Source organism: Talpa europaea (assembly GCF_964194135.1).
Source record: "Talpa europaea genome assembly, chromosome: 8".
NCBI classification, from domain to species: Eukaryota; Metazoa; Chordata; class Mammalia; order Eulipotyphla; family Talpidae; genus Talpa; species Talpa europaea.
The window spans coordinates 119,971,932-119,998,111 of record NC_140075.1 but is presented as its reverse complement, the minus strand read 5'-3'; the positions used below and the strand labels follow the sequence as shown (position 1 = coordinate 119,998,111).

The 26,180-nt window shown below is 52.6% G+C and overlaps 2 protein-coding genes across 3 annotated transcripts in view; one reads left to right on the top strand and one right to left on the bottom strand.

Annotated features, from left to right (window-relative positions):
• Positions 1–700, top strand: part of RIN3 (Ras and Rab interactor 3) — a gene marked incomplete at its 5' end in the record, with an annotated part of 115,567 nt that extends 114,867 nt beyond the window's left edge. Inside the window, one exon of the mRNA XM_084240069.1 lies at positions 120–700. Within this exon, the coding sequence (XP_084096195.1) occupies positions 120–431 (312 nt within the window). The 3' untranslated portion in view covers positions 432–700. The remainder of the gene's footprint in view (positions 1–119) is intronic.
• A 6,837-nt stretch (positions 701–7,537) lies between these two features.
• LGMN (legumain) lies at positions 7,538–25,771 on the bottom strand (the record flags this gene model as incomplete). Of its 2 annotated transcripts, none has more annotated exons than XM_084239862.1 (13): positions 7,538–7,651; positions 7,856–7,923; positions 9,387–9,557; positions 11,214–11,414; positions 13,230–13,319; positions 13,401–13,519; positions 14,277–14,343; positions 15,133–15,195; positions 15,677–15,752; positions 17,315–17,400; positions 18,612–18,693; positions 19,604–19,701; positions 25,628–25,771. In XM_084239862.1, the coding sequence occupies 13 exons, from the start codon at positions 25,763–25,765 to the stop codon at positions 7,609–7,611; spliced, it is 1,302 nt and encodes a 433-aa protein (XP_084095988.1). In that variant the 3' UTR covers positions 7,538–7,608. The 2 variants fall into 2 exon arrangements, with proteins under 2 accessions (XP_084095988.1, XP_084095987.1); XM_084239861.1 differs by having other exon boundaries at positions 7,856–7,926; positions 25,628–25,765.
• Positions 25,772–26,180: the final 409 nt, after the last annotated feature.

The following is a 26,180-nucleotide window of genomic DNA, read 5'->3' as shown; positions in this document are numbered from 1 at the left end:
GGGCGCGCGCCCGCCTCCGGGGCGCCCCGACGTGGCCTCGCAGGGGGCGCGCGCCCGCGGCTGGGGGGGTCGCCCCGCCCGCAGCGGGGGGCCGCCCGGTGACCGCGCCGTCCCCGCAGGACTTCATCTGCGTGTCGTTCCTGGAGCCCGAGCGGCAGGCGCGCACGCTGGCGTCGCGCGCGGACACCCCGGCCGAGGCGCTGTGCGCGCAGTGCGCCGAGAAGTTCGCGGTGGCGCGGCCAGGGGAGCACCGGCTCTTCGTGCTCGTGGACGGCCGCGGCTTCCAGCTGGCGGACGACGCGCTGCCGCACCGCATCAAGGGCTACCTGCTGCGCAGCGAGCCCAAGCGCGACTTCCACTTCGTGTACCGGCCCCTGGACGGCGGCGGCGGCCCGCCCTGCCTCGTGGTGCGCGAGCCCAACTTCCTGTGAGCCGATGGATCGCGGGGGACCCCCGCCCCGCCCCGCGGCTCCCCCCGCCCCGGGACTGTCCCCCGAGCGGCCCGGCCACAGCGGCCACCGGAGCTCCCAGCACGGACCCGGGACTTTGGGGACCCACCGGCATCTCAGGAGGGCCTCGGGGTGTGTGCCGAGGAGAGGGGTCCCCCAGCCCCGTGGGGAGCCTGCACCCACCAGCAGCCCCTCGCGGGCACCCGAGAGAGACTCCGCCCCAGGGCCGCGCTGACGGCCGGCCCGGGGGACCAGCCCCGAGGTGGCGGTGGTGATGCCAGAAGCTCCGTGGGGAGTTTAATAAAAGCCTTTTTGAAAACGGCATCGCCTTCTCAGGAGGGGCCGCGCGCTGCCCAGCGGCCAGACGCAGCCTGCGCCCCTCTGCAGCGAGGGGGCAGGAGGCCCCCCACACTTTCCACCAGAGGCCTCGGCCCCGCCTGCTCCTCAGCTGCTCCTCTCCCAGCTCCCGCCCTCCTCGATCTCCATCATTTCCACCTTGTGTCACTTCCAGAATGATCTCTCACCCGCGTGCTTCTGCTGCCTACCCCAGGAATGCCATTCCCTGTAGGAGTCCCTCAGCCCCCGCCCCTTCTTCAGAGCCCACTGGCTCCCGGCTGACTTCCGAGGCGGGCCAGGTACCCCTTGTCCATGTTCCCACGGCCCCCGGGCTTGTCCCTCTGACGAGCGTTACCCTTTGGATGGCAGTTGTGGGTTGATACCTCTGCTTCCTCCCCAGAGCCGGGCCGTTAGTGTCCGTGTCCTCAGCACTGATCACAGACCCCTGACTGTTGAGTATCTGCTGGGTGCCAGCCCTGCCGCAGGTCCAGGGAAACAGCAGAAGACAGCGGACGGCTCCCTTGCAGCCGCAGGGCACCAGGACTTAGCTGGCTGAGTCTCTGGGCATCCGCCAGCTCGTTCAGTCGGTCAACAAACGTCTGCGGACTCTGGCCCCAGGCCTGTGTGAGATGCAGGGGGTGCTCCCGGATACAGCCAGGCCTGGAGGACTCCCCAGGCCGGGCATCCGTGGACCAGGTAGGAGGAAACAGGCACATTTCCAAAAGCCACGGACACCCAGCCGTGCCCCCAGCCAGCTGCTGTGCACACGGCCCCCTTCCCGCACCTCCCGTGCTGCTCACGGGCTGCTGCTCGGCTCGCGGACGCCACTTCCCGCTGCGTCCCTGTGTGGCCTTTTCTCTGCACGGGGAGTCCCTGGGGTCACTCTCTGGTAAGGACACGGGCCTGCGAACCAGTTACCTCATGACAGGCCTTGTCTCCGGTCACATTCAGGATACGTGGGGTTGGGGCTTCCACCTGCCAACCTGGAGGACACCGTGGAAGCTGGGGCAGGCGACCTGCGCACTAGAGGCCAGAGCGAGGCTGCCCTGCGCGAGGCCGCCCTCCCCCCATCTAGGGGCCCCTATTCCTCTCCACACGGGCAGTGCCGACGAAGCCACAGGCCTGCCTGCTGCTCCCGCCCCGCGGCCCGTGAGCGACAGCTGCCAGGGGAGTCCTGCCCTTTGGGGAAAGTCTCGGAACTGCCCACGTGTGTAACGATCCCTTGGGAAACCCTGAGCGTGCGCCCCACCTGCCCTAGCGTGAGCGCTTCTCTGCCGTGGGCGGGGGCCAGGCCTGCAGGGAGACGGGCAGAGGAGAGCAAGGCCTGAGGAGGAGGAGGGACAGGGAGGTGCGGGAGGTCCTTGGGGCGTGGTGGAGAGGCCCCCAGCCCCCAGCCCAGCCTGCCATCCCCCGCTTCCCACCAGGCATCCCCAGGCCCGTCTGGAAGACGCCCGCTGGCAGATGCGCTTGCCGCGTGTGCTAATTCTGGCCAGAATCCTGGGCCGAGGTCACTCTCTGCTCACCCGGGTCATCTGAGGTGGGGAGACGGGGCAGCTGTGGCAGGAACCAGGCCCTTCCTTCTCAGGAAGGTCACATGGAGCCAGGCATCGCGTGGAAAAATGCCAGCTCACAGCAGAGGCTGCCCTGGCACCCCCCGTGGCTCGCTATTGACCGGGAAGAGGGTGCTGAGCAGCCCTTTCCAGGAACCGCCCCAGCACCCTCGCGGCCCTAGGCCAAGGGCCCGGCCGCTGCCCGGCCACCGCAAAGTCAGAACTGCCAGTCAGCACAGGGGAAGGGTCAGGAGCCCGGGCTGGGGGCCAGCTGCCAGCCCTTGACACGCTGCTTCCCATCTCTGTGCTGCTTCCCCATTCTCAAAATGGGCGCGCTCGGGCCTGGCGTCCCAGGCTTGCCGCAGCGCCCGTATGAGCCGGGGCGGGGGGCAGCGCAGAGCCCCAAGATCTATTGAAAAGTCAGTCCAGGGGCAGTGCAGATGGGCAGGGGGCGGGGTTCACTGCCACAGTTACATGACTGAGGGTGTAGGGGGACGACACCCTGGGCGGGACTGTGGGCACCCAGAGGAAGGGACGCCACCTCTCGCGGGGCAGTATGGTCTACAGGACGCACGGGTGATTTCAGATCTGGGGGTGGCTGAGCCATGGGCATGTTGTCAGTTTAATGGGACAACAGCAGTAGGTAGGCCCAGGGTGTCATGGGGCCTGTAAGGCAGCTGCAGGAACCAGAGGGCTGCCAGGAGGCAGGGATGCCCACACTGGGTCTGAAGGACAAGGAGCTGGCCAGGAGCAGCGGGGGGCTAGAGAAGCTGGCACAGCTCAGAGCGGCTCTCCAAGGCCTTGGCCTTTCCGCGTCTGGGGAAGGGCCACTGCGGCTTTATCCAGACCATCTTTTTAAGTCTTGGAAGAGAGGTCATGTCTCTCTCCTGGGAAGAAAGCAGCTTCCCCCTCACACACACCAGGATAATAAAATTACGTCTGTCACCGTGGAAGACAGGCGCGCCTCCAGGTTTTCGGCAGCCTTCTCTGAACAGCTGGAGGTCTCTGTGCTCAAGGTTTCTCAGTCTAATCCAGACACCGGAGTGCAAGGCACCTGTCCTGGCCACCTCCACGTCACCCTTGGGCCTCGTGGCAGGCAGGAGAGTCGAAGCAAAAGCAAAGCTTACGCCACCCATGTGTCAGAAGAGATAAGGCCCTTTGTCTCTATCCCGGGAGGCTCGTATCATCCGCCTGCACCCTCAAGCCGAGGCCAGGTAAACTTGTCAGCTTGCAAGTGGGGTGAAGTCTAACTAGTTCTTAACAAGGAAGATGAAAGAAAGCGAAGAGTCAGGGGAAATGTAAGAAGAGTGTGCTGTCCGCTGGGCTGGCCAGTTCCTTCTTTTAAAGATTTATTTATTTATATAAGAACTGGGGTTCAGGCCAGAGGTGCAGGAGGGTGAAAGGACTCACCAGAGACAGAGCGGGGAGCAGAACAGGCAGACTGATGAAACACACTGCTGAGGGGAGCAGCGTGCGCAACAGGTGAGGTCTGCCTCACCATGTGGACATCTCTGCGGCTGGCAGGGATCGAACCGGCACTGCAGAAGCTGTGTGCAGCTTTACAGCGCTGCGCTCAACCACCTGCACCACCGGGGAGGCCCTGGGCTGGCCATTTCGAGAGGGTGGGGCCCTGCAGCCTGCAGCTACGGGGCAGGGCAGGCCGGGCTGGGGCTCCTGGATGGACCTGGTTGGCAGCATAGCCACAAGCACTCTTGGCACTCAGGTTGTCTTGAAATATTATTTCTTGTGACATGAAATCAGGGTTTCCTGGAGAAATTGCTGACCCCCAACTTTGGGGCCAAGAAAACGTATAAGATGGGGGTGGGACGTTTGACATACCCGATGGAAGGAAGCTGTTCACGTTTACTAGGGGCGCGTCAAAGGGCTTCGGGTCATGGAGGATTCCACCGGTCAAAGATGCACAATTTGAGCTTCGATGAAGACAAGAAATGTAATGGACTTAAACCCATAGATACGGCTACACCTGTGAGATCAAAATGGCGTTTGGAAAGCTTCCTTGGTCAGTGTGTGGAAGAAAGGGAGCCAATTTAAAAAATCAGGAACATAAGAGGACGGACTGGCATCTGCCCTCTGTTCCTGCCCGCGCTACACCGGTGGGTATGGGAGTTAAGGGGAAGCGTCTCCTAATAAATACATGAAAACAGAGGACAAGAATTTCTCCATTCTGTCGTGTCGCCGTGAATTCATGGCTCTAAATACGGGACAGCAAGTAACATACAAAAAAGAGTGGAAATCAGCCAGCGTGCCCCGGGACTGGACGCAGCCGGCTCTCCCGCGGGTCCGCTGCGGCTGGGGAGATGAGGTGTGAGAACTTACCAAGAGCGCTGCGAGGGTGCAGTCAACACAATCCTGATTGAGAAACGCCACAGCTCGATGGTCTGGTTTCTTCAACAGAAACTGGAAACGCAAGGGGAGGAGAGGCTGTAGATTAAAGGTGACGGAAGCATTTTTCCAGTGGGCGAGACTAACCCGGTGCCCAGGCGCGCGCGTGATGAAGTCACAGAGAACACGGGAGGTGGTTACTTGGAGCCGGGGTGTGAGCTGGGACCGGGATGGAGCACAAAGGAGGATTTGGGGGTCTGGGATGGTCAATTTGCTGTGGCAACTCAGTTGAGTCATGCCAGCACCCCGGGCCCAGTGCCCAGAGATGTGTCAGACACGATTCTGGTTGTTGTGAAGATGTTTTCTGCATGAGGGTGACATTTAAGTCGGTGGACTGAGTGGAAGCGGTTACCCCCACAGCATGGGTGGGTCCTATCCAATCAGGTGAAGGTCTTAGAAGAACGAAGACTGATTTCCCCCGAGCAAGAGTTAGGTCTGGAGCTGCAACCTTCCGAGTCTCCAACCCGCACACTTTGGACTTACCAAGCCGCCCCAGTCACGGGAGCCAGTCTCCCTGCAGCACTGAGGACAGCCAAGCACGGGCGAGGTGGGCCCAACAGGCTGCGCCACGGCCGACTACACCCGGTGAAGTTCTACTTCTGGACCTGGGCGTGGTCACAAGGATCTCACCTTGCCGTTCACTAAACGTTTGTTTCGTGTGGTTTTGTTTTACTTTACATGGAAAAAGTAAAAAAGCACGTGTCGTGCAGGTGTGTAAGTACACAGAAAGGACGGCCGAGTGGGAATACGAGACTCACGGGATTTCGGGGAGGAGGGAATGACCACATTTTGCTGCAAACATCTCTGTACCAGCAACCTCTCATGCCAGAAGTGCACGTTAGCACGTCTTGGATGCAATGGAGGGGGCGGGGGGTGCTGGTCCTAGTTGTAATACACAGAGAAAAGTCACTTTGTTAGAAATCGAATAGAAAATGGCTAAACACAGGGGAGAAAGCCCATTTCTACTGGGGTCCACAAGCCTCGATAACTCGAAGAAAAAGAGACAAGGCGTTGTGACTTGTGAAACGTATTTATTTGAGAAATGAAACATGGCTGCTTTCAACGTTTAGAGCCATCCACACTCACATTTCTGTATTAAGTAGATAAGTAGACTTTGGTTCTACAGGAAAGAAAAAAAAGAGAAGCAGGGCACCATGGGAAGTTAGCAGTAGTACAGGGTTCTTAACCACCGATATCTTGAGGTCTTTTAAGACATTCCCTTTAAAAACTGCACTTTTCAGTACTTGCATTCTCTACACCTCAGCCAGGCCGCAGGCGTGCCCGGCGCTGTGCTTGAGTGGCTCGTACTTATTACCTAAAACCGTACAGCTCCCCCAAATCTATAGGACGACAGCTTGTTTTATCCTGCAGTCAACTGACCTCAGGTCATCTGTGCTGATAAAAAAATATGAGCCCATTAGGAAGGTAAGTGTCACTTTGAACTTGCCACAGGCATCACACCACCTGCCAGGATCTCAGCTTCCTGTTCAGAACTGTGAATTGTAAAGGGTCCATCACGGCTGAGCAAGACAGGCCTCGCTACATAAAGGCAGGCCGTCCTACGTGTCGGGGGCTAGTGTTACTTGTTTCTTTGCTTTCTCTCTCTCTCTCAACAGTTGTGTGGTTTATTCTTAAAAACAATTTTGTTGACATACAAGTTACAAGCCACATGATGCTCCCATTTAACAAGCACAATTTCACATCTTCTAGGATATTCAGTTGTACAACCATCACCACAGAGCAGCCTCGCACCATCAGTATCACTGTTTCCCCACCCCTAGGCACCACACACCTAGATTGGCTTCTAGTTTTGCTTATTCTGGGCATTTGATGGATGGCATCAGAAGACATGCTCTTTCTGACTGGCTTTTCACTTGCCTTCATCTTGTAGCACATGTCAGTGTTTCATCCTTTTTTCTCACTGCATAATATTCCACGGCCTGAGTATCATTAGTGTCACTTGCACATAATTAACCAAACACATCTCAAATACCTCCCTATGTGGGGAGCACTGGGCCAAGGGAAGCAACGTCAAGGCTGGAAGCCTTAGCCCAGGAGAAGCTCCCTAAGGGCAGATCCTGACACATGCTGAAGGGATGAAAATGCAGACGGGCAGAGGTAGGGGCTTATAATAGGTGGATAGAAAAGGAAGCTGCAGTTCTGAGGAAGAGGAGGAACTTCCACCTTGAGGATATCAGAGGAAGGGAAAGGCACACCAGCACAAGAAGAGCAGCAAGTAGCAAAGGCACAGGAAGCTGCTAAGTCCCAGGAGTGCAAAGGGGCCCTTAGCAGAACAAGGGGGCAGGGAAGCCCTACCAGGAGGAGGAGGAGCATAACTATCAAGTCAGGGGCCAGAAATTAATACTCAGGCTCAGTTATAAATCTTTATTTTCCTAAGACTTATCCATTGTTGTGGAATTAAATACAAAAGCAATCAAATCAAATCTCCTAATATTTTCTAAAAATAAGATTTCATCTGGGGCGTACATCCCTCTCGATACAATCATTCTTAAAGGTTTCAGTTTCAAATTCCTCAGAGCAAAGACTCCCAGGACACAGAAGCCCCAGCGAGCGTCCTGGGCAAATATTACACACAATCGGCAAAGATGAAAACCTTTCTCAACACAGAGCTTTGCCCACCCAAAACTCAAGAGTTTTTTCCAAGCATCACACAGGACCTGCGGTTGGGGAGAAGGTGGAGGTGAGCAGCTATCTGGTAAAAGGCCTAGCAGGGCCCCGTAGTGGCTGGCCCGCGAGCCCGGGAGGCCTGGAGCCGCAGCTCAGCTTCCCTCCTGCTCTGGTTCTTCAGTCTGAGCAGGGCACATGCTACGGGGGTGTTCACACTTGGAAGGCATCCGGGGTGTGCTCTTTCAGTTGTTAGAGAGGCATACCTTGTCCATGGACATCTTTATTCTGTAAGAAACAGGAGATGCTGGTGAGCCACAGCGAATCCCCAGGGAATGAGGACAAAACCAACATGTGACAGGCAGCCCCGGTGACAGACCCGCCCCACCGTGACCGTGGGGATTCGTCTCAATTGATTCCTCCGCAGCAGCAGCTGGCAGGACGGCTGCCCACCTGCAGATGGGAGAGCAGAGCGTTCCCGCGCTGACTTACCTGTCGACTGGGTAAGGTTCTTCACAGAGGTTGACCAGTACGTACAGGAGCCTCAGCGCATGCTCATATTGCTGGAAAACAGACCGAAACACATTATCGACCTCATGCCACTTCCATCCACTCACCTTGGGCGCCTCCCACCTCTGGTGACAGAGAAGAGGCATCTAGACCTGTGGCTCTTGAGCTTTTGGGGGCCACGCACCCCCTTTCCACACATGTGGATCATTGGGGAGATTTACAGATCATCTCTCAAGACAAAGGCACCTGTGCCTGCCTGGCAGGCCTCCTCGAGCAGGACTGGTGATGAGAACCCCAAGCTCTGACCCCTGGCACCAGGGATCGCTCATCCTCCAGCTCCTGGCTCTGGGCCCCTCACTCCCGGAGGGACACACAGATGAGGAGACGGATGGCCAGTGAACGCCAAGCCGACTGCCACAGGAAGGTGACACCGAAGTTACGGGGATGTTTCTATTGAGAACTCGCAGTAGAAGAACCCTCACAAGAAAGAGCCAAGTGGTTCACTGGGTGTGAGCCCTCCCCACAGGCCACAAAAGACCAGAGAATAAAGCAGAGAACCTTATTAAATGGGAAAATCTTAATTATTAAATAGATAAAGAAAAATACTTTGTTAAATACATGAAAACATAAAATCCTAATAATGGAGAGCTGCCCCCCATGTCCCCGGCCGATCACCCTTGGAAGTTGTCCAGCATGGGCCTCACAGCACGGCCCAAAGAATTTTCTGCAGGCAGGGAATGTTTGGCAGCTACTAACCACTTGAGATGTGACCCGGGCAGCTGAGGAACTGGGCTTAAATATTATTCCACGTCAATTATCTAAAATTCAAGTTTAAGCAGCCACGTGAGGCCCATGGCTGCCGTGCTGGACAGAAGAGCTCCGAGGCAGGCAGCATCTGTGAAGGGCCGGGCTCCACGTGCCACGGAGAGGGCGGCTGTGTCCAATAAAGCTATATTTTAATATAAACAGGGTGAGGGAGTCAGGAAGCTGTGGGAGGATGTAGCCGTGTGCTCACCCCTGCCCGAGCAGGAGTCACGCAGCACAGTACAGACAGCGCTTTTTGGGTGAGTCCCACCGGACATCCCACAGCCTGCAGAAAGTGGGTCCCTGCTTCTCTTCCACGGGCCAGGGCCTGACGTCATCAGTACGCCTTGGAGAGAGGTCACAACAGACCAAACAGGAAGAAATCCTGGGTGGCTGGTATGAGGAATGGGCCTTGACAGAGACAGCAAAGTGAAGAGCTCCTGGCATCTAGGAGCGGCAAACGCTCCCAACCACAGGGACAATTCAGCGTCTGTGGCCAAGGCTTAGGGCCAGTGAGCCTGGATGACTTTCATCTTCTCCCCATCAAAAGCCTACGACATGAGCGCACTGTTTCTTAGCCTGGATGGAACCTTCTAGACGCTAATACATCTGATCTGACTGCCAGTGGACAATATTAATTTAGATTTTGGGTTTCAGATTCAGAGAGAGGCCAGAAGGTGGGTTCAGCAGCCGCAGGGTCTGGGCTCACCGCGGAGGAGTGCCAGTTGAAGCAGCGTGAGCGGAAGTGGGACACAGCCGCCTGGTAGCAGTCGTGCGCCGTGAGCATGGCCTGTGCAGACAGGAGCCGCTGCACCTCAGCATCAGACCTCGCGAGCAGGGAGACGATCTTCTGCACCGACTTCTCAATGACAGTCCTGGCCTGTGAAGAGACATATCTTCTGGAAATGCATCTCACTTAAAGCAGGTTCCACAGAACCCCAACTGCTGAGCAGCTGGTTTTCTACCCAAAGGGTAAAAATTGAAGGGGAAAGATGTGCAAGAGAAGTGTGTGGAACAACTAGAAGACTTCACAAAGGTCTTTTAGGGCCCTGCTGGCAAGATGGAAACATGTAAATCCCAAAACCTGAGGAGCAGGCCTGGCCACTCTGAGGAAGGAGGAGATACAGAAATTGTGTCCCAAAGACTGTTGCTGTCCATGAGTGATGCTGTGTGTTCATGGCACCTCTGTCCATTCTAGAAAGCACCCAACAGCTGGACAGAGGGGCCCAAAGGGAGCAGCTTCTTCCCAGAAGATGAAAACTGTCATGATTGAGAGGAAGCTGCTGCTCCCCTGACCAAGGTCAGGGTCAAGGCCCCTGACTGCCCCTTCCCAGCCCCACCCCCCATTCTTTCAATTCACGTCTGAGCACAACTAAAACTCGCTGCCCACGGTGTGTCGGAAGAGGGGGCCAGAAGCACGAGGGGCCCCCAGAACCCTTTCCCGGCTAGGTATCTGTGGGAGGCTGGGTTTTCCTCAAATACTCCAGCCAGAACTACAGAGCCCATCCGCTGAAGTGACCGCAGCGACGCCATCACTCTGGGCAGAAGAGTCTTGGAAAAGGTGGAGTAACGCTGCTCTTCGCAGCAAAATAATTGTTACTCAAAATGACTATTTTTCATTAAAACACGGGTCTGCATTAACACAAAATGGCTTATTTCTAAATGAGTTCATATTTTGAAAATCTCAGTCTTCGTTTCTAATGCAGCGAATAGCAATACAACCCATCCCAAAGGCTCTCTGGGGTCCATCGTCCAGGCGTGTTAAGAGGGCGGAGGCTGGCCGTGTGACCTGTGACACCCAGACATCGGCCCTGCTCACGGAGCGCGCTGTGGAGACCTGATGAGCAGGACGGTGAGCTATCAGTTAAAAACTGATCACAGAGGGTGTTAAAGATCTTTCATGAATATTCAGGCCGTCCTAGCACACGAGGCCTGCGCTGAGCCGATGCTGGGACAGGAGCAGCCCCGGGCTGGCTTGGGTGGGGGCACAGCCTCTGTCCAGCACACTCGGAGCCCGTTCCTGGATTCCCTGGCCGCGTGGCTGCACCCGCCCCTCCCAACAAGCTGACGTGATTGTCCAGATAGGGCAGCTGTGGGGCTGGACGCGCCACGAAGCCTCAGCAATGGTAAGAGAGAGCTCAAACATCTCAGGAAGCACTCTAGACTGTGGCCGTGACTTCCTAAGGCAGGGATGTTTGTGGAGTGGAATTTTTAGACACATGATTAGCTAAAAACTTGTCAAGCAGCAAAATAAAAATGTCTTGTAAGCAACCGGGCGTAACGGAGGGCCACACCCACCCCCCCACAGCCGCCTGGCAGGATGCAGGAGAAGGTCCCCGTTTCCTTGCCCCCTGCTACCGGAGGGGCCAGGAGGAACCGCAGCTCTGCTCACTTGCTCTGCGACACAGAGAACAAAGGCTGGCTTCCTCCTCACGTGCCTGTGGGGGAGGGGCGGGGGGAGGGCATGGAGGGAGCCCCGGCACCAGGCCTGGGGGCTGGAAGCAGGCCTGGAAAGGCTTCCTTTCTCACTACTGACCTCCAGGTGTGCGTTGATCTCTTTGACAAGCCTCCTGGACTCCTCCAGATCATTGGTTCTCATCAGCTTCCTTTTCAGGATCGAGAGGACCACCTCGGGGCTTGGCGTGAGGTCAAGGTTTTTGACTGGAGGCAGGGAGATGGGAGAACTGGCTTTGTGCTTCACACCCTGGAACTGCATCACTTTCATGTTGGAGATGGACTGGGGAGAGACACGCAGAGAAAGTCGGCCTGAGTGGCCAGAGTGGAGGCGCCAGACGTATCCTCACAGGTCACACCCATGGCCCGGGAACCACTGAAGGCCACGCCACAGCCTGAAAACACGGGTTTGGCCCTCAGCTGGGACGAGGCAACAGATCCGAGCACCTGAAATTCACCAGTGATGAACTCTGGGGGTGTCGGGCATCCCGGGCAGAGGGACGGGTGTCCCCTCACATCTGAGAGTAAATGCTGCCCCAGTCACAAGGCCCTCGGACCAGGGTGTCTCAGCCGGCAATGACTTCGGGCCGTGCGCCCCACCTGTCCTTGTAACAGGAGTAGGAGGGTGCACAGCATCTGTAAAGGTCCGGGCTGAGGTCCGGGCAGAACCAAGGCCACAGAGCTGGGCTGGAACCAGGGCCTAACTGCTGGGCGCGGCTTGACCACAGAGGCCGCTACAGACTGGATCCCAGCAAGAGCCAAAGAAAAGCTACAAGCATTCTTGTTCCAAAACCAAGCAGGAATAATCAAAAACAATTCTAAGACAAAACAAAACATCCACCAAGAGACAGAACACTGGTGCTGGTGTGAAAAGGATCCATCCGGCCTCCTCAGCCCATACTGGAAACAGCCCAAGCTGAGGAAACTGTCAAGAGGATGGAAAATCCAGGGCAGGGGACTGTTGCTGGGTCTCCCTCCCTCACTCCCATCCCCGGCGAGACCCGCAGGAAGCCCCCAGCTCTGAGTGACCGGCCTCTTGCCCTCTCTCTCCTCCATCTTTCCTCTGCCGCACCTGAAGCCTGACGGGGCCGTGGCATGCCAAGTGCGCTCCTCCTGGCCTGTGCCCACCCTGCTGGCTCACAGGCCTTCCGGCCCATGAAGGGCTAAAGGTGGCTGCGCTGCTGGCTCACAAATCCCTCTAGAAGGCACCGCTCTGAGCTAGTGAGCTCTCAGATGGTGCCAGGTCACTTGGGGAACCCCACACCACGTGCCTCCTGCACATAGCCCCAGGGAAGCACCCCGGAGGCACCAACCTTCAGCAGCGACCTGCTGCGACCTGTCCAGACAGCCCGATGAACTGACCGATCTAACCACCTAGGTTCCTTCCGGACATAGTTGGAGCGGGGTGCGGAGGAGTCTCTGATAGCCCAAAGGTAAAGGTGACATCCTGGAAACCCCCGAGAATTCAAGGACTGGGGTTCTCCGGGACAAGGCCATGAAGCCCAAGGAGCAGCTTCCCACTGGGCAGCTGTGTGCTGGGCCCGCGTTAGTGTTTTAATTTTTTTTCTTTTTTTATAGAGGCATGTTTTATTTATTTGTTTGTTTGTTTTTGTTTATACATGCACTGGGTACAGTCAGAAGCGTGGGAGGGTGACAGAATTCGCCAGAGCGGGGAGCAGAGCAGGCAGAAGGACCGAAGTACACTGCTGAGGGGAGCAGCGGGCGGCAGGAGAGGTCTGCGCGCCATGTGGGACCCTCCTCCAGTGGCTGGGGAGCAGCCGGGGATTGAACCGGCACCGCAGAGGCTGCGGGCGGATTCACAACCCCGCGCTCAACCGCTGTGCCACCGGGGAGGCCCCCACGTTAGTGTTTTAGACAACCTCTTCAGCGCTCCTTGTACACTAGGTATGAGCAAGGAGGCAACAGATCCAGGGAGGCTAAGCCGGTTGCTTGAAGTATCAAAACTTCACGAGTTTGAAAGGTCCGATCAAAGGTCTGATCAAAGCCTGGCCGTGACCTGAACTGGCAGAGTCAGATGCCCTTTCACCCCCACGAGACACGCTGCCAGGTGAGCCAGCCTGCGAGGCTCCCGACTCACCTTGTTCCCGTACTGCATGACGTGGCTGGTGTTGGTGTGCGACTTCACCAGCTGGTACTGCCTGTGGAGGGTCTCTTTAGTCAAGTCCTCCTGCAAAAATGAAGATGTTCAAGTCCTGCGCCCATCCCAGCCGTGGCCGCGCCTCCACAAGCAGCAGCCCCGGGAGCTCACCACGTCCGAGTCCTCCATCCAGTTGACGCTGTACCAGTCCCCCAGGTACGTGGCCCTCTTCTCGTCGTAGTAACAGGCGTAGGACGACTCTTTGGGGTTGGCGGCAGTAGTTGCATACACTAGAGGAATTAAAATCAGTGTTTAGTCACGTTTTTAATCTCCTGTCATTCCACTTGGAAGTTTCAGTCCCTCCTCCTCGGCTGGTGCCTCCTCAGCCAGGAGAGCGGAAAACGCAGCTCGCCCAGCTCTGTTCACTCCGTTACAGTAACTTGTGGAAAACTGAACATGGAAGAAAGAGGAGCTGTTTGATAGACACTTTTTGCAGCCATAAGCAACCATTCAAGCTTATTGAGACATCAAGCTATTTTGGAGTAAAGCTGAAACGTCCTAACAGCTCCAGAAACTTGAAGAACAAACTTAATTTTATTTGCTGAGGAAGTTCACATTTATTGAAGAAACACTGTGACTGGAAACTGCCCTATACTAGCCAGCTTGCCATGGGCTGTGAGGCGTGCTGGACAAATGTTGTCACTGAAAGTGTGGCGTGGCCAACAGAAAGGCACAATCTTTATCCCCATTTTACAGAAGGGAAGAGTGAGCATCAGAGAGGGCCACAAGCAATGCGTTACAGAGGATCATGGTGGTCTGGACTATAAACTGGGGCTTGAGGGGCTTCACAGGGCCCTGGAGAGCGTGTGAGGCCCACGTGCACGTTCTTTACCCCGACCACTAGGCGAGGGGCAGGGGAGCCGTGGGCCGCGCATCACCCCCGCACGCCAGGCTGTCCAGGCCCTGCCAAGCTCCGGTGTCTCACGCCCACTGCACTTCTGAGACACCCGCTCACCCGCCGGCCCAGAGCCCGCGCCCACCACCTACCATTGATGTCTTTGGGCAGGTGCTTCATCATGGAGCCGGACTCACAGGCCTCGATGTAGAACACCATCTGCGGGGCGAACGAGACAGGTGAGCGCGCACCTAAGCAGGCCCAGGCCTCTGGGAAATGCTGCTCTGGGACTGCCTGCTCTCTGGACCCGTTCTTAAGCGTCTTTTATGGCTGCTTCTGGGAGATAGTTCTGCTGTAAGAGGCAGCGCCGCTGCTGTCACACAGCGTTACTCACATTTACATACTTTCATCACTGACAGAATTCAGTATCTACCAAGTGAAATAAAGCAGAGAAAATGAATCTTCAGATGATGTTGAGCAAAGCTGCCTCACTGACCAACACGGGGAGACCAAGGCAGGACACGCCACAGGTTACCATACACGCACATGCTATGTATGTGGATATACCTGGCTGGCGTCTACAGAGGGGGCGAGCGAGGGCCAAAGAGAAAACAAGAGTGGCACCTTCCTCCCTGATGGCCCCAAGTCGGCCCCAGTCCCAGGACAGCAGCTCTGGGAGTGAGGCCCCTGGACCGTGGCCTCAGCGTCGCCTGGACGCCCAGAGAAGCAGACTCTCAGGCCAGCCTGCATAGTCGAGTCAAATTCTGGGAGTGGGCCCCCTGTCTGTGCTTTAACAAGATCTTCGGTGATTCTGAGCTAATGGCTCAAGTCCCGTAACACGAAAGATAAATTCTGGCCTCTCTGACTGGCTGAAAGGGCACTCTGCAGAGAGCACAGCTGTCGGAGCTGGGCGGCCTGCCGAGCACTGAGGGGCTCATTCCCACTGCCTTCGTCAGGCTGCTCCCTCACCCCAGGCAGCCCCAAGTGCTGCCCCAAGTGCTGACTTACCTTTTGGTACTTTTTATGATCGTACATGTACTGGATGGTTTCATTCAGGTCTTTGACATGGAGCTGAAAGGTAAGAACACGGATATTCAGACCAACACACCCAGAGAACCCACTGGCTGGGAAACCCACTAGTAAGGTCCTATTGTTGCTTTACAGATCCTCATTTGCCAACCTGCAGGCATAACTGCGGCAAATGTTACCCCAGCATGCGGCCAAGTGTTTTCTTCCATAACTAAGGGGGACGGGGGCGGGGGCGCGGCTTCGCATGTCCTCTGGCCCACGCTCTCAGAGGCTGGCTGTACTGCGGGTCGGTGCAGGCGCCAAGTGCTGAGACACTTGGTGACGCCGGGGTGTGAAGGGGCCCGTCGGGAGCCGGATCGGGACAGACTCGGCTGCTGGTGCCCCACTCACCCGCCACCCACCAGGACCCGCCCTCACAGGACATGACAAACAGGTCCCAGAACACGTTACAGGTCACGGGACACTACTAAAGTTTCGTCTGCCATTCTCCTAATTTGTCTTTATGATGTTAAGAAAAACTCACCTCGTCATTAGGAAAAACCAGTATTCCAGTAGCTCCGTGATCGGTGAAGTAGACAAACACGTGGTCCCGGGGGCCGCTGCCGAGGGGGAGGAGGCAGCAGGTGAGAACAAGCGTCAGTGCCAACCAAGGTTTTTTCTAGTTCTACTTCCATTTTTTTTTAATTTTTTAAATTTAAAGGTGCCCTAAGTGAGACGCAGAGAGGAGTGGGGATGACCGTCTCCCGACCACTACGGAGAGGCGCACAGGGCCTGCTCTCTGGGCTTTCTGCTCTGCTGAATGTTCTCCTGAACCACAGGGCTCATCCTGGAGCCTGGGATGAGGGTGGGAGGAGGAGAGGCCCCCTCGGGGTAGCACAGACAGAAAAGGTGTGATTTGGATATGGGGTCCTTTGGGAATTGGGCCTCCTCCCAGGAAGCCACACTCTCCAACCAGATCTCCCCCCAAATGAGCAAAGGAGCCAGACACACCGCCAAACACAGACCTGCAGCTCAGACACCCCACCAGGCAACTGGCCTGCACAGTCTGGGAAGGTACCCTGCGCCCTCCCCAGGCGGCGCCCTCTTCCAGGCTGCAGAGTTGTAATCATTCACCATAGGGTTCAGCATGGGAGACCATGGGGTTCACCCACACAGATGTCCGTCTCTGCACTAATGCCTACAAGCCCACTTGTGCCCAGGGCTCTACACGCTATCATTCAAGGCCCTCAGAAGGCACGCTGCTAAACCCCTGACATCGCTAGCCATGCTACTAGGACAGCTCTCACCCACAGGCTGCAGGGCAGCACTGGGGTTGGCTCCTGAAGACAAAGGTTAGCTGTGTGCGTGAAGGTGCTCCTCGCCAGAGGGCTGTGATAGGGCACAGGGCTGGAGGCAGTGGTGGGTCCTGCAGGCTGAACAGCCACAGCACTTCATGCCCATCTCAGATTGTTCCACTGGATGAGGGAAATGCCAGCATCAGGATTCGTGGGCAGCAGAGAAGAGGGTTTAAGTGACCGGGAACACTTTGTTAAGCATAACAAGGGACCGTGGATCATGTGGTTAGTTCAGTACAGAAATGAGTTGTCAAAAGAAGCCATCAGCCTTGGCAGCCTGTCGGGAGTCAGACAAAGTTCTTGATCCTGTCATTCTTACGGTGAACAAGTCAGGAGCAAAGAACAATGTCTGCTTAAATTCACTATTCTGAGTAGACAATACAATAATACTGGGGAACCTCAATACCGCAATTTCAGCAACAGATCATCTAGAGAGAAAAATCAATAAAGACCCATTGGACTTGAGCTATTTTTAAACCAGCTGGACCTCGCAGTCATAATCAGAGTGTTCCACCCAACAGCACGCTCTTCTCCTGCATGCATGGAAGACAGTCCCAGATAGACGTGCCAGGTCACAAAAGAAATCTCAGCAAATTTGAGAACACTGAAATCATATTGAGTACCTTTTCCATCCACAATAGCATAAATAAAAAAATCAGTGACAGGAAGAAAACTAGAAAATTCACAAGTATGTGGTGAACAACACACCCCTGAACAAGCAATGGGTCAGAGAAGAAATCAAAAGGAGAAAAAACCTTGACACTGATTCTCTATTTTGGTGTTCCAAGTCATTCCAAAAAGCGTGATTTCCATAAAATAGACGTTACCTCTTCAAGACTTTTCCAGATCCGTTGCCCTTCACTGCTTCTGCATCTCCCCTCAACACAGCAAGGAAATTTTGTGGGGTGACATCCTACGAAGAATTGGAATTTGAGATCAGATGTAGCTGCTTGTTCAGCTTGCCCAGAGTGTTTGCTGAGCCTGGCAGACCGGAGGCCCCGGCCCACACATCCCTGAGGCTCGAGGTTTACAAGCAGATACTTTGGGACTAAGAAGGATCCAAAAGCAAGGTCAGCACCTTTGGGGCACTTCCGTGAGCTCATCTCAAACGCCATCTTGGATCGCTGGCTGATGGCAACTCAGCAAGCCTGACAAGTGGCAACTCAGCAGACCTTCTTGACAGTTATAGAAGTCCCCGTGGAGAAACCCAAAGATGCCAGAAGGTGGGGATAAGTAAGAGAGGCCACACGAGCACACCACCTCAGAGACAGCAAGAGGGAGGCAGACATATCAGCGCTGGGACCTCCCCTCTGCATCCAGTTTGTTACCTGAAAGGCTGGTTCCAAGGACATGCAATGTCCTTAAAGGAAATTTTGTAAAATTTATACCTGATCATTTAAAAAAGCAATATAGAAAATTACAAAAGAAATAAAATTACCCAATTCCTACCATCGAATTCTAGACACTTCCATGTAACGCTATAGAAATCATTTCACAAAAAAGGGATGACTATCACATGTACAGGGGGTTCCACTTCACTGCACTTGAATTCAAAAGACGAAAAAAATGGAACAAAGAGTTGCTAAACTTGAAATAAATGTTCTTTATCATGAGGAATTTAGTTCCTAAAACATTCCTCTGAAATTAAGAAAGAGACCATGAAAATCACAAGACTTAAGTCATGGTGGTGTTTCTTAAGATGTGTCAGTCCGCACAGCCTCAGTGGCGGGGGTGATACGACGACGTCACGCAGCCATCGCGGCCCACTGAGGAGAGGCTCGCGGCACCGGGCTTGGCGCTGGAGAACTCCCAAATACGTGATTTTCAGGAAAGAACGCTGCTCATTATAATTAGATGAACAGCAACTCCTCAAGACTTTGAGGTCTTATTGAAGGAAATATTTCAGATTTAAAGTCTAAGAAAACTAGAAACTGAAAGGTGGTGAACTACAACTTATTTTTGATAGTTTTCCTTTTTTTTTTCCCCCCATCTTTTGAAATTCTCCAAAGTCTTAATACTGACAGGAAACAGAGACCTGAAATCTAGTGAGGTTCTGATCCTAGAAATACAGGAAGGAGAAGAAAGTCACTGAAATGAGAATCGACCCGCATCCTGCCGCCTCACCTCGCCGGTGTAGTCCTTGGGGACCCCCGCGTACACGTCTGAGCCGTTGGGCCTGTTGATCACGACACCCGGGGTCGGATTGCTGAAAATCAAAGAACACGCCTGAAGCTCCTGACCTGAAGGTTCTCAAACCTGTCTCCTCACAAACACACCCGTTTACATACAAAAGCAGTAAAAGCCCCTGTTTGTGGTCCACGCGTCTCATTGCGAATGGCCACCGACCCATAAGTGACTTCAGCAGCTCGGGGTGCCCCCAACACTCCAGCTCTTGGCAGGAGCAATGAAGGGCTGAGCTCTGAAAACTGAGTACGGACCAAAGCCAGGGTGTGCTGGCCTCCCAGTGGAAGTCACAAGGCATCCGGGAGACAAGGTCTCATCAAGAAAGCTCTCAGCGGAACAGGGCTGCAGGAAAGGGCAGGTCAGATGACAAGGCCTCGATACGAAAGCTGAGGGGTTAAAGCTCAGGACAGACAATGAAGGGCACACCCTGCACTGGGGCCACAGCAGGGTGATAGGAGTGGTAGGCTAGAGCTGGTTACTCTAGTACCTCTATTTGCCTTTCTCCAGAAGTACACAGGAGGGAACTATCTGTGAAATCAAATCAACAAATAACGGAAGTGAATAGTCTGGAAAGCAGGGCCTGAGGGTATAACCTACAAGCCAGCCTTCGTGTCGGGGGCTCTGTGATGCCCACCCAGGGATTAGGAACCAGCCCTGTGTAGGACCCAACACAGAGCTCTCCGAGCTAAGAGAGTTCCAGCACAATGGCCCATATCCCCTGCAGCGCCCATTTCCTACTTCCAGCCACTGCCAAGGTGCCCCTGAGTTATGTCCAAAGCACTACTGGAGCAGCACTACTGTGCAATTTCACCTGGGAATCTGTCTATATTCTACTGTAGGGTCCACTCTATGGGTGCCTACAAGCCTTTATGACTTTTCCTGTAAATGCCCTAAAGTTTTCCCCTACCAGATTCAAGGTGCCCCCTACTTACTCTTCGGAGTTGGCGATGTCATCATACATCATCACAATGATCTGCTCATCGGGAATCCCGTTGCGATGGACGATCTGGTAGGCGTGGCAAGCATCAGCCTGGGAGAAACCATTTCGTCAAGTGAGATTTTGCCCAGCAAGAGTCAGGTTTTGCTCTAATGAACATATTCTTTCTCAAAAAGAAGTGCTGTGAATCAGGTAGTTGAATTATTTTAAAATACATACATTTATATTTTTTCAACTCTATTTTTTAAAAAGATTTATTTGACGCATATAAGAACTGGGGTACAGGCCAGAGGTGTGGGGGGTGAGAGGATTCACCAGAGACAAAGTGGGGAACAGAACAGACAGATCTACTGAAATACACTGCTGAGGGGAGCAGTGGGGAGGCAGGAGAAGTCTGCTGCACCATGTGGGTAGCTCCCTGGCCGGGGATGGTACTCATGCTGCAATGGCTGCGGACAGCTTCATACATTGCCTCTTAACCCCTTGTGCCACCAGGGAGGCCCTCAACTGAATTTAAAGAAACCCCCACCAGCCCCCAATTATCCAAGCTCCTATTCATCAGGCAGCTAGTATATGTAGGACACGTGTGTGCACACAAGCATACACACACACACAAAGCCACCACCACACCTTCAGGTCACAAGGGCCTTTGAATGTTCTTTTCCCACACCTTATAAAAGTCTCCTGAAAACACTGATTCAGGTCCGGAAAACAGTGAACTCAGGATGATGAACGACGACTCAGAAGCCCAGTGTCACCCCACTCCACGGGGGAAACGATCTTGGCATTACCCGAGCATACACCCGCCAACCCAGCAATCTGCGCCTCATGCACCCTAGAGAAGTCTAACCCACGTTTAACAGGAGGCTGTGCACAGCATCACCGCGACAGCAAAAATCAAGAAATAACCCATCAAAAGGACCCTCAATAGCTAGAAAAATAAACTGTCTTATGAGCACAGAATAGAACATGAGTGAAATGAGTGAAAAGCAACCCATGCTTCAAAATAGTTGAATCTCTGCAACAAAATGAGGAAAAGTTGTAGAAGAAAAAAAAATTCCCCATGACAACATTTATATAAGGGTCAAAAGAGACCCAGTAAACATTGTGTTGCTTACAGTCAAGTACACCCGTGGTAAGACTGTTAAAGCAAAGCGAATAAATGAAATAAATAAATAAATAAATAAAATCTTTTTAAATGACTGATGAGAAATGCAGAAATCTGCTCTCCTGCAGGGAGGGAGCTCCAACTGGACACAGACATGGGACTAGTAACGGCTGTTCTTTAGCTGGCACAAGGTACACAGGTAATCATTTATTATTATTATTATTTAAATTGAACATGTCATGTTTTCAATTTCATAATGAAAAATGTCAAACATTATGTCACATCTTAACCTACCCCTAATGACCTCACCCCAGGACAAATTGTCCTATTACTTATTTCTCTTATCAGACATGAAAAGGTGTGTCCATCAAAAAAAAAAAAAAAAGATTTAGGCATAAATTTAACATGAGAAGCGTAAGACTCATCCGCTGAAAATGCTAAGCTATTCCTGAGGGAAATTAAAGATGTAATTAAACACAGAGATGTCTTATAGTCATGAATCAGAAGACTTAATTCTTTAAAAAAAAAAAAATCAGATTTTCTTGCAGAAAGTGTTATGATGATCTTAAAGGTTATATGAAATCACAACGGACATAGCGTAGCCAAAACAATCTCAAAACAGCAGACAGAGGACTCTCACTTCCTGGTCTTAAAATACACTGCAGAAAGAAGAGTATTTTCAGCAAATGGTGCTAGGACAGTTTGGATGCCACATCCAGAAAGATGCAATCAGGCCCTCACTGGACACCGCACACAAAAACCAATGCAAATTGGATCACAGAGCTATAGGTAAGGGCTAAAACAAAGTGACACTTTTGAAACAGGACATAGGGAAAGTCCTCGGAACCTTAAGTTGTAACTGTAAAGATGTCACAGATATGAACTAAGCACATGGCCTATAAAAGAAAAAAAATAAACAAATTGAACATCATCAAAAGCATTAGTGCTTCAAATGACACTATTAAAATAAGTAGTAAAGGACCATGTTTGCTGAAGACATCCCAGTTAAGAAAATGAAAGATAAACAACAGAGCAAGAAAATATTTGTAAAACGTTGTGTCTAAAAGATGCAAAAGACTCTGATACCTCGATGAGAATCAGCCCCACCAAAAATAGATAAAAGAGTTGAACATTTCACGTTAGCAGATGTACAAATGGCTAATAATAAGCACCGTAAAAAGATGCTCACTATCATTATCAGGGAAATGCAAATTAAAACCACAGTGAGTCATTTCAGAGCCAGACAGTGACAGGCGCTGGGAGGTCGTGGAGGCCAGGAACCTCTCTATGCGGCTTGTGGGAATGTAAAATGGAGCAGTCACTCTGGAAAAACAGTTTGTTTCTTTAAAAGTTAAACATAAATTTGCCACATGGCCCAGCAATTCTACTCCTGAGTATCCACCCAAGAGAAAGAAAAACACTCATCTCAACAAAGGTTCGTATACATAGGTCAGACCTAGGAAACATCCCAATGTCCACCCCCACGTAAGTGGACAGGCTGCCCGTACCCACACCACGGACCGTGGGCTGGGAATAAAAAGGAATGCTGTTCTGACACCTGCCGGGACACAGAGAGGCCTGAAAAATAGAGGCCCACGTGCTATCTGGCTCCATTTCTATGAGATGTTCCAAAAGGGTAAATATAAATATATAAAGAGAAAGCAGACGCGTGGCAGCCTGGAGGTGGAGATTGCAAATGTGGGCCCACAGGATCTTACTGGGGGGATAGAAATGTCCTACAACTGATGCATGGTGATGTTTGCACAACTTGGCAAATTTACTAAAAAAATCTGAGTGTACCTCTGAAATGGGCAAGTTATATGTCTATGATAAACCGGCCTCAGTACAGGCCTATGTTTTGTGACGCGCAGGCTCGGCATGGCCTGCTTAGCATTCCTGCTAGGGACAAAGTGAATGGATCTTGAGCTAAAGCTCAGTGATATAAGCCAGTGTTGATATTCTACACTTAAAAAAGTGTAGAATACTTACACTTACATAAGTGAGTGTAGAATATCAACTATTCTACTAAATGTAGAATATCAACTATCAAAACAAACTGGCAAAACAAAATTAATTCTAACCCTATGAAAAATACACTGGTTACCAGTGGGGGCTGCAGGGTGAGTGCACATATGAGGGGTGAAAATGTGCTCCCAAAATTAGTTATGTAAAGATTGGCAAACCAATAAATTTCGAGAAAAAATAAATAAAAAATCACCATCATAAAGCACCACATGGCACTTAGTAATGCTTTAAGTGCACCTGCTATGTTAACCTTCCCTAGCGAAAAAAGAAAAAAAGGAATTTGTGATGAGTATTGTACTAATCCAAGAAACATCTACGTCTCGATAATTAATGCAAGTCTGTATGGAATCTACAGGAAAGTTCCTTCAGATGCTCTTTTAAAGATTAACCTCCAAAGTCAAGAAAGCCTGTGCTGGCACTGACTGAGAAGAGAACCAGCCGGCAGGGCCAGGGACTGAGGCCAGCGATGATTCAGCATCCACTTCCCCTCAGTCCAGCCTCAGCGCGTTCATCCTCTTGCCTAGCTAATAAATATTTCAGGCTGTGGCAAGGCTTTTGCCTTGCTTCCCTTCATTCTAATATTTCAAAACTGAGTATTTTACCCAGGAAATCTAGCAACACTTCTTTAAAAAAGTCTTTCTGGGAGTAAAGGATAATAAGTCAGCCCATACTTAATAATGTTTACCCAACGTTTTTTCCCCAAGTTGGTTATATAAACACAGGTGAACCTATTCACGCCCCAGGATCTGCATTTAACACCTCCCCTTTCTACCTCCTGCTTAAAAAGAAAGGAGAAAACTGAGAGCTGGGCAGTTTCATCCTCAGGTTGCTCCTCTGCAAATAGGTCAGGTCTGTGGCTAAGCATTAAAAAGCAGAGGGATGATCTCGTGATAACAATGGCTTTTAAATCAAGCCAAATTTCCTATTCAGTTAACACACATAAGTCACTGAATGTAGACACCAACCAATGATCATCAAATATTAGAACTGGCAGGGAGTTCGTCTATACCCCCCGCCCCCTGCCCCATTCAACAGACATGGAAACTGATACCCAAGCAGGGAATACACCTGAGGGAGCACTGCCACACCAGTGGGAGCACCGACACCAGGCCTGCACTGTCCAACACGCACCAGCCACACGTGGCCATGGAGTATGGAGGTGGCCAGTCCAAGATGAATGCCCCAGGGATGTCCATGAGCGCTGGACCTCAATATCTTGGCACACGTGGCGTGTAAGGCATCACTTAACTTTTTATATTGACTATAAATGAAACAACAACAACTTGGATATACTGGATTAATTAAGACATAGTAAAGTTGATTTCACCTCTTTATGGTTCTCCCTGTCACCCCACACTGCTCTGGAGCCAGTCAGCCTGGGTTTGAATCCTGGCTCGACCTCGGTGATCTGTGGCATGACAGGCAAGGTGCTGACCCTTCCTGTGCCTCAGTCCACCCAGGTAAAAGGGAAATAAGAACCAATGCTGCCACACCTAGCTCCACTGCAGGGGCTCACTAAGTGCACTTGGGTCAAGGGCTCTTACAAGAGAGCACAGATACGGACAGGCTGTGCATCTTGTTTCTGAGAATTAACACATTAAGTGACATGCCTAAGGACAGCTTTCTTGAAATATAAATCATACACCATCAAAGTTAGCCTTTTAAAATATATAATTCAGTGGTCTCTAGTATATTTGCACAGTTGTGCAACCATCAGCTCTAATTTCAGAACAATTTCATCACTCCAGTGAGACTTTATTAGCAGTTACTCCCCACTCTCTCTTCCGCCCAGATCCTGGAAACTACTGCTCTACTCTGTCTCCACACATTCCCCCTCTCTGGACTTCCATATAAATCTTGTGATACATGGTCCTTTTGAGTCTGGTTCCTTTCACTCAGCATGTTTTTAAGATCCGTTCATGCTGAAGCATGTGTTAATCCTTTGTTCTTCCTATGGTCAAATGCTGTCCCCTTGCATGGACAGGCCACAGCCCGCCTACCTGCTCATTAGCGGTGGACGTTTGGGTTGTCTCCATCTTTGGTTATTACAAATAAAGCTGCCAGGATCCATCGGGTACTAGTTTCTGTGTGGACAGAGATTTTCGTCCCCTTCAGCGGTGTGCCCAGGAGGGGGGTGGCCGGGTCATGTGCTGACTCTGTGTCCGACCCTTTGAGGAACAGCCAGACTGTTTCTAAAGCGGCTTCCCCATTCGACTTTCCCAGGGGCGGCTGCGCTTGGCTGTGTGTCCAGATGAGGAGCCTTTCCTCACACCTGCCAAGCTGGTTTGGAGGAAACGCCAGGAAGGATGGGGAGTGGGGATGGCAGCAGGGCAGAGGCAGGCAGGGCAGAGAGGCCTGCGGATGCTCTGACCAAAGCCCCGACCTCTAGTCCCGTCGGGCGTCCACCCGCCGTGTGGCCCCAGGTGCATCACCTCCTCCTGATAAGTCTCATTTTCCTTCTCTATAAAATGAAGGTGTCAGACCAGTGATCTCACCTGGGGACGTCTGGCAACCTCTGAAGACAATTTTGGTGGGGAGAGCAAAGCTCTTGGTATCTACTGGGAAGACGCCAGGGATGCTGCTAAACATCCTACAATTGGCAAGACACCCCATAACAAAGAACTATCTGGCCCCAAATATCGTTACATGAGATTGAGGGGACCCCATAGGGGCTATTTTGAGGAACTGCAAAACTTCTTCCAGAGGGGCTGTACCATCTTATAACTGCCCCCAACGATGTATGAGGGTTTCCATTTCCCTGTATTGTCACCACCACAAATATCCCAGCCAAATAGGAGCGCAGATGGCCTTTAAGAACCCTACTCGTTAACAACCACGGTCTAGAGAATGCCAGTGTCATTTAAAAAAAGAAGTGTCACTTCTTACCTGGTGCCTGTAATTATACCAGCCATTGGAACCTGCGACGATCACCACCCAGTGCTTGCCCCCGTCCTCGGGATCGTCCACAGGAACAGCACCAATGGCCAGGGCCAAGCTGAGCAACACGGTCACTCCCCAAATCATCCTGCACCTTGGGGTCTGACAGCAGAAATCTGGGAAGAAAAGCGCAGAGTCAGGCCAAGAAACTCCCAAGAACAGACGGCACGTGGCCTTTGAGAAACTCTCACAGAGAACACCTCAAAAAGACTAATTAGGGCCTCCCCTGGTGGCGCAGCGGTTGAGCGCTGGGCTGCGAAGCTGCCGGCGCTGGTTTGATCCCCGGCCTCCAGGCGAGGGTTCCACACGGTGCACAGACCTCTCCTGCCGCCCGCTGCTCCCCTCGGCAGTGTATTTCAGTCGAACCGCCTGCTCTGCTCCCTGCTCTGGCTCTGGTGAATCGTCTCACCCTCCCGCGCTCCCGACTGTACCCTGTGCTTGTATAAATAAATAAATCTTAAAAAAAAAAACCAATTAGTCATCAGACAGAGCATGCAGAGGA